At 38.2% G+C, this 8,730-nt stretch overlaps 1 protein-coding gene across 1 annotated transcript in view; it reads right to left on the bottom strand.

Moving 5' to 3' along the window:
- The window catches only part of LOC104777922 (DNA polymerase kappa-like), an 8,032-nt gene extending 6,073 nt beyond the window's left edge, over positions 1 to 1,959 (bottom strand). Inside the window, exons 1-7 of the mRNA XM_010502249.2 lie at positions 1,820 to 1,959; positions 1,355 to 1,527; positions 1,062 to 1,235; positions 838 to 961; positions 650 to 750; positions 463 to 549; positions 227 to 322 (exon numbers count right to left, since the gene is read on the bottom strand). Of these exons, the coding sequence (XP_010500551.1) occupies positions 227 to 322; positions 463 to 549; positions 650 to 750; positions 838 to 961; positions 1,062 to 1,235; positions 1,355 to 1,527; positions 1,820 to 1,907 (843 nt within the window). The 5' untranslated portion in view covers positions 1,908 to 1,959. The remainder of the gene's footprint in view (positions 1 to 226; positions 323 to 462; positions 550 to 649; positions 751 to 837; positions 962 to 1,061; positions 1,236 to 1,354; positions 1,528 to 1,819) is intronic.

The following is an 8,730-nucleotide window of genomic DNA, read 5'->3' as shown; positions in this document are numbered from 1 at the left end:
TTTTTTTTTATCCTGTACCAAACAGAAACTAAGTTCTGGATGGCATCTCTACTACAACCAATACTCAAAGTTTCTATTGGATATAATCTCGCCAGCGTAAAGGACTTCTATGTAGCAAACTAAAGGATCTGGGAAATAAGTGGAGTGAAGTTTATCTTTATAGACTTGAAGAGAAAAAAAGCTTCCAACGATTTGACAGCTAAGCCAACAATACGGGAACAAATACCTTTCTCACAGGAAGGGAAGATATGAATGTCATGACAGTTGATCGGTCATTTTGTAGAACAAACTGTCCATTAGGCTTGTTAATGTCTGAGCAAACCTGAGATATAGTAGCGCTAGATTAAGAAGACAATTTTTGTAAATAGTAATTTAGACCACACTGAAGATGTAACATGGAAAATAAGAAAAAAAGATAAATTTTGGAAGAAGTATAGGAGGTTATGCACATATGAAGAGAACCTTGGCTAGCAAGCGGTTTGCCGCTACTCCAGCACTGCATGTCAGTCCAGTCTCGGAATAAACAGAAGATCTAAGCTCCTCTGCAATCTGAACAAATGAAGAAATAAAGTATGCAGCGTAAGCCAAACATTCTCTCAAAGAAAGATACACCATCACACTAGAATGCATCTCATGAGCTCACACTTACTTCTGCACCTGAAAGACCTCTTTCTCGACAAACATCAGTTATGTCAAGGTAGGCTTCATCCAAGCTTCCAGCAATGAAGTTAGGATCATAGTTCCCAAAAACTAAATGAAAAACATATATGCAAGTAAGAGCAGAGAAAGAAGAACAGCAAGAATAAAGCTACAAATGTCAAAAGAGGAACAACTAACCCTTTCTTGTTAAGTCACTGTAGTGAGTATACTTAGTGAAATCAACAGGAACAAATATCAAATCTGGACACAATTTACGAGCAATGAAGCCAGGCATTGCTGCACGGACACCAAACTTCCTAGCCTAAGAGAAATAGTAGAAATTTTACTATGAGTACAAAATCGTACGCATAAGTTGTAGCAAACTACTTATCATCCACCAGTTGAAAACAACAGAAAAATACCTCATAATTAGCGGTGGAGATCATGGACAAGCCTCCAACAGCCATAGGCTTTTCCTTAAGCGAAGGATCACTCAAAGTTTCAACAGCAGCATAAAAAGCATCCATATCAACATGCAGCCAAATCCTGGATAAGTCACGCGTAGCTTCTAGCTCTAAGATCCTTCTATCAACCACCTTCAAATAGTAAAAACCTTACATATAGTTTACGGCTCACAAAACATGAAAGATCACAGAAACCAGTAATTCACTATCATAGCCAACTATTCCTCAAAAAAAAGATGGGTTTTGCATACCTTTTGATAATTAGATAAATCAGAAGAAGAGAGCTTTGCACATCGATCACGCATGTGGTCAATCTTTTGTTTCATAAGAGCATCTTTACGTTCCTCATTCTGAAAATATTTAGACCCTTTACTCATTTCATAGACAATCCTCTGTACTTTCTCCTTATCAACTCCCTCCATTCCTACCACATTGAGGAGTTTTAGAAACTTCATTCAAAACATCAACCAATTTAACTAAAGATGCAAAATATTAAAGCAATTGAATCTTCTCATCTGAACCCCCACCCCCCCCCCCCCCCCCNCAAAAAAAAAAAACAGAAGAAAAATGTTCTAAGGACAAGTGAATAAAAGTTATATTATATAACCCTAAGACCCACGAATTGATCAATTCTCCAGATTTTTAGGAGTGATTCTACTCAGGACGACAGATTAGTGAAAGAAGAAGAAGAACCCTATAGGGAGGGGGAAACAAACCGGCTTTGGCGTTGGTGAAGACGGTGTTGTAGGATTCCCATGGACGCGACGAATTGTTGGTGGATGATGATGATTCGCCATTATCCATCTTCCTCCTCCCTAATAAGTCTTCTTCCTTCTCTACGAAGCTTGAAACAGTCTGGTCGCTGAATATTCTTATTCAGAAGGTGTATCGGAATAATCCCGCCCAATTCATATCCGAACCGACCCGAACCGGTACTTTATTAATTTGAATAACCGAAATATTGATTTTATTACGATTGAACGCCTCAATTTTCAGCTTTCTAATAATATCTTTAAATTTTAGTTTGTCTAAAATATTCCAAAAGGATCCCTACTAGCATATAATCAATGTTTTCACGTCCGGCCCAGATCGGCCAGTCCGACCGGTTAATCCGTAATCTGGAAACTTTACCGGTTCGAGTATAGTGTTAATAACTGGTAATAATAAATCCGGTAAAACCCAAAAAAACCCGCTATTAACCTACGATCCAGTGAACCGGTTGATCCGGCTGGTTAGCGGTTCAAAAAATCTACTTTATTTTTGAAAAAAATATAAGGATTCACAATTTTAATTATTTTAAAAACTTTTTATTCTTTTATAACTTAGACGGCAACACACATGACTCACGACACACATTTTTTTTTCAACTTCTTTGTCATCTCTCATGCTTTGCGTAAGAACAGTTGATTGTTTTTGGAGATGTTTTATTAGTGTTTTTTAATTTTTTATTTGAATTTAAAAGTTTTAATCATTTATTATTATTATTAAACTTCATACTTTGTTAAACATGATATTCTTTTTCCAATATTTTAAATTTTTTTTATATTTTATATAAATGCATTAAACATATTTTACTCAGTTGACCCGTGGTTGAATCCGGTTGACCCGATGACCCGGTGACCCGGGAGCTAGTCCGGTTCACAATCCGGTTCGGGTTTCAAAACATTGCATATAATTTTATAGTTTCTCCTCTTAAAAAAAGTGTCAATCTCGATTTTTTGGTTCAAATTTTTCGGTTTTTCATAATTCTTTTTTTGTTTTTATAAATCCAACTAAATACCTTTAAATATGTTTAAACTTTAGCTTAAAAATTATAAATTAAATTATCTTCTAAACAATTTGCATGTAATTTCTATTAGAATGATCGCATATTATACCAACAAAATCAAAAGTATTTAAGTAGGCATGGGCAAAATACCCGAACCCAAAAATCCGACATGAACCCGATTAGAAAAATCCGACCCGAACCCGTATCCGAAATTTTGAAATACCTGAATGGGTCTAGGATTTATTGAGATCGGGTATTATCCGATATCCGAATGGGTATCCGAATTAACCCGAATATGTATAAATATAGTGCAAAAATAGTCATTAGTAAGATTTGAACCCATGACCTAAGCATTTTAAGGGTGCTTTCTAATCATTTTGCCACTTTAATATCTTTGATTATTTCTAAAACCTCTAGTATTTATATATTAATATGTACAACTTTCAGCAACCCACTAATTTCTGATTATTGAATGAAATTGAGTTTGGTTTACTTAATTTCGGATTGAATTCGGGTACCCGAACCCTATCCGAACCTGATGGGTGTTTACCCGAACCCAATCCGAATACTAAAAATACCCGAATGGATCTAGAACCCCTTTACCGAAATACCCGAAAATCCGAAATACCCGACCCGAACCCCAAACGGGTACCCGAATGCCCAGGCCTATATGTAAGTGTTGTGAAAGTAGAGAAACTAGAGGTTGTATTCTCTTCTTATTCTTATTCATAACTTGATCGAATGTTACATATATATAGTCAAGGCAAAGCCTTAGTACAAAACCGACTAGGAAAAGTAAATAGGTAATGGGCCTTCGGCTATGGGCCGTATACACCAAGACACATAACATGCCGGTTATGGAAGTCCACTCCAAGTGTTTTACAACACTCCCCCTTAGATGACATAACCGTGCCAATACTAAGGGATCAGCACAATACGCTTGAAGGTGCTGCCTCATTAAAACCTTACCAGGAAAACCCATTGGGACAAAACCATGGTGAAGGTAAAAGAATACAGCACGCATTGTTCCCCATGTTCCAAGCATCATTAAAAATCTCTAAGCCTCCGCATTCCAATCTGGTGTGCGAGCTTCTTGAACGTTGATGTCGGTAATGACTTTGTGAAGAGATCGGTTGAATTGTCGCAGGATTGAACTTGTACCACTTGAACTTCTCCGGCCTTCTGTAGTTCATGTGTGAAGAAGAACTTGGGTAAAATGTGCTTCGTCCGATCTCCCATAATGTATCCTTCCTTAAGTTGTGCGATGCAGGCTGTATTGTCTTCATAGATCACGGTTGGTTCCTTGTCATCGACCATACTGCAGTCCGTCCTGATATGTTGAGTCATCAACCTCAACCATACGCATTCTCGGCTGGCTTCATGCATTGCTAGGATCTGCACATGGTTAGATGATGTGGCCGCAATAGTTTGCTTCATAGAACGCCAAGAAATTGTTGTACCACCTTGTGTAAATACATAGCCGGTTTGAGACCTAGCATTATGTGGATCGGAAAGATAACCTGCATCAGCAAAACCAACTAAACCTTCTTTGTTATGGTTAGTATAAAATAAACCCAAATATGTCGTCCCTTGTAGGTAACGTAGTACATGTTTAATACCGTCCCAGTGCCTTTGGGTCAGACAAGAACAAAATCTTGTTAGGAGGTTCACAGCAAAACATATGTCCGGTCTAGTGTGGCTAGCTAAGAACAACGCTCCTATAGCACTGAGGTATGGCACTTCCAGACCGAGAACTTCCTCATCGGCCTTCTTCGGACCAAATGGATCTTTATCCAAATCAAGGCTCCTCACAACCATCGGGCTAGTCAATGGGTGAGCTTGGTATATATTAAATCTCTTGAGTACCTTTTCAGTATATGCCATTTGATGCACAAGAATTCCATCATTTATGTACTCAAGCTGCAATCCCAAACAGAATCTTGTCTTGCCTAGGTCTTTTATCTCGAATTCTTTCTTTAGATATTCGACCGTTTGGGCGATTTCCCCAGAGGTTCATAGGATATTCAAATCATCCACATATAATGCTATTATTACGAACCCTTTGTTTGCAAACTTCTTTATAAATATACATGGACTGATTGGATCATTCTTATAGCCCTCTTTGGCTAGGTACTCACTTAGTCTATTGTACCACATTCGCCCACTTTGTTTCAATCCATAAAGGGATTTGTTTAGCCTTATGCAGTATTGTTCTCGAGAACAGCTCTTATCTTTGAGCTCAATACCCTCTGGTAATCTCATATAAATCTCATTATCCAGTGGACCATATAAGTATGCGGTTACAACATCCATTAACCGCAAATCCAGTTTTTCTCTTATAGCCAGACTTATTTGATATCTAAATGTCGTTGCATCCATCACAGGGGAGTATGTCTCCTCATAATCAATTTCTGGTCTTTGAGAGAATCCTTGTGCTACAAGTCGTACCTTATATCTCACGATTTCATTATTCTCATTTCTCTTTCTTACAAAGACCCATTTATGTCCTACTGGCTTTATATCGAATGTTGTCCTTAAGATCAGACCAAACACATTCCTCTTCTTTAAAGAGTTGAACTCCACGTCAATGGCTTCTTTCTATTTTAACCATTCTTTACTTTGAGTGCACTCTAAAATGGACGTGGGTTCATGGTCCTCATTTATCTCAAGTGCTACCTTATATGCAAATAATTCATCAATGTCGACATCCTTACGGTTCCATTGTATTCCAGACATGATATAATTGATTGAGATCTCATTATTATCAATACCTTTAGGACCTTGAGGTTCAGCGTCCCAAACCTCATTCAGTGCCATAGGATTTGTCGCGGCCATGTCTGTTATTTCCTTAACCTCGGTTTGATTTGCACATTTCTTAGATATCTGAGGGTTCTTATCTTTGGAACCTAATGGTCTACCTCGTTTCAAACGGGTCTTAGTTACTATTGGTGCATTACATTTCTTAGATTTCCGAGGGTTCTTATCTTCTGAACATCAATACATATTGGTGCATTACAAGCTGGTATGTACGATTTAGTTACTCTCTTTGGGTCAGCAAAGGAATCTGGCAATTGTATAGCTAGCTTTTGCAAATGTATAATCTTTTGGACCTCTGCATCACAGGCTATAGTCCGAGGATCTTGCCAATTCAAGGATGTTTGATTCTATGTTATTTCTTTGACCAGCTTGTTATTCTCTCCACCCAACATAGGAAATTCGGATTCAGCAAACTGACAATCCGCGTATCTGGCCTTAAATAAATCACCATAGTTGGCTCAAGATACTTAATAATGGTGGGAGAATCATATCCAACATATATTCCCATCCTCCTTTGAGGTCCCATCTTAGTTCTCTGTGGTGGAGCAATCGGCACATAAACGGCACACCCGATTGTTTTGAGATGGGATATGTCTGGCTCATGACCCGTTAATAGTTGGGATGGTGAATACTTATGTTCACTAGATGGCCTGATGCGTATTAATTCAGCTGCATGTAATACTGCGGGTCTCCAAGCCGACACATGAAGCTTCGACCTCATAAGCAATGGCCGAGCAATCAATTGAATATGTTTAATGAAGGATTCAGCTAATCCATTTTGTGTATGGACATGTGCCACAGGATGTTCCACACTCACCCCCATGGACATACAGTATTCATTAAACGCTTGGGATGTAAATTCACCAGCATTATCTAGACGTATAGTCTTAAGTGGAAAATCTGGATAGTGGGCTCGCAGACGTATAATTTGGGCCAGCAATCTAGCAAACACAAGGTTTCTAGTTAACAATAAGCAAATATGCGACCATCTGGTCGATGCATCAATAAGGACTATGAAATATCTAATTGTCCCACAAGGAGGGTGTATTGGTCCACATATATCTCCTTGTATCCTTTCCAGAAAATGCAAAGTTTCTTTATTTACTTTTGCTGGTGATGGCCTTATAATAAGTTTCCCTTGTGCACATGCTACACACGTGAGATGTTTAGGGATAACTTTTCTCTCTTTAAGAGTGTGCCCATTTGAATTCATTATAAGCTTACGCATCATGTTAGAACCCGGATGGCCAAGCTGGTCATACCATAAAGTGAATTGTTCATTGAACATCTTGTTCATTGCCAAGTTAGCATCTATCATATCAATCTTAGCATGGTAAATACCAGTGACTAGTGCAGGTATAGTCTCTAGGACTTTCTTATGTCCTTGGGTGATTTCTGTAATATATAGAAACTCTTTGTTTCCTTCACCCTTTGTCTCAACATGGAAACCATTCAAACGAATGTCCTTAAAGCTCAATAAATTTCTCCTTGAGCTGGGTGAATACAAGGCATCACTTATTTCATTAGGTAGCAAAATATTAGTCTGGCCGTAGCTTTCAATTAGGCTTGCTATACCCGCAATTGTATTAACATTGGCACTTTTCATAATGAGATTAATAAAACATCTTTTATCCTTCAAAATTGTGTAGCTGGATCCACTATCCACCACAAGTATGTTCTTGTCCTCAACCATTTCTAATATAGACAAGAATTTATGTTTTAAACTTTAAAGTAATAAAACAAGCAAATATATTGAAGGAAATAAATAATTTGAATTTAAACCAAAATAATTATCCAAAATAACAAACCAATCAAAATGCAAAACATAAACCATAAAATTAAATTAAAGCAACATTTGAGTTTAATTATCCTCTCTCAAACAATCAGAGGTTTCATAATCTAATTGGTCATCATTCTCATAGTCGAAATCCCCTTCACCATCAAGATGAACCAAGTTAGCTTCTGGATTTTTCTTTAGACTTTCTTGATAGAGATCAACGAGGTGCTTAGGAGTTCTTCATGTTTTGAGCTAGTGGTTCTCCATACCACATCTATGGCAAGTGGACTTGGCCTTATGTTGCGGTTTAAATACACTGCGGTCTCTTCCCCGACCATGGCCGAAGCCGAATCGGTTTCCACAGCCTTGTCCTTGGTAACTACCACGACCAGGACTACCACGTCCACTTCTCCCACGGCCACGGCCATACTTTTCCCTATGGACATAGTTAGACTCCTTAGTATCTTTCGGCTCTTTAGGCTCTTTAGGCTCTTGAGAGTTTTTCTTTGCCAAGTCAACCTTGTGAGCTTCTGGTAGTGGAGCAGTACCAGAAGGTCTCAATGCATTATTCATCATCAATAGCTCATTGTTCTGCTCAGCAAGCAGCAAACAAGAGATGAGGTTCGCATATGTCTTAAACCCCTTTTCACGATATTGTTGTTGAAGCAGTATGTTATTGAAGTGAAAGGTAGAGAATGTCTTCTCTAGCAAATCTTTCTCAGTAACCTCAGTACCACACAACCTTAAACCGACACTATCTTAAATAGTGCTGAATTATACTCGTCCACGGATTTAAAATCCTGGATCCTTAGGTTTTTCCAATCGAATTGAGCCTTTGGTAGGAGCACCGTCTTTTGGTGTCCATATCTGCTTTTCAGCTTTATCCAAAGGTCAATAGGATCTTCAATAGTGAGTTATTGGTCTTTGAGACTCTCAGCAAGGTGAAGGCGAATATGCATTATTGCCTTGTACTTGTTCTTTTCAGAACAGTCAATATCATCCTTAATGCACTCACAAAGATCATTTGATTTCAGATTGATCTTTGTGTCCAATGCCCATTGCAAGTAATTATCTCCAGAAACATTAAGGGCAGAATAGGAGAGATAGTTAAGTTTTGCCATCTACAAAACAGAACATGCATCTGTTCATTAGCACGCGGTATTTGATACCGAACCATGCAACAAATTTAGGACATGCGGTATTTGAGACCGAACCATACCAATCACTTAAGGTCATGCGGTATTTGAGACCGAACCATGCCATTC

This window comes from Camelina sativa, chromosome 3 (assembly GCF_000633955.1).
Source record: "Camelina sativa cultivar DH55 chromosome 3, Cs, whole genome shotgun sequence".
NCBI classification, from domain to species: domain Eukaryota; kingdom Viridiplantae; phylum Streptophyta; class Magnoliopsida; order Brassicales; family Brassicaceae; genus Camelina; species Camelina sativa.
The sequence above is the reverse complement of the archived record's forward strand: the minus strand, read 5'-3'. Positions and strand labels throughout refer to the sequence as shown.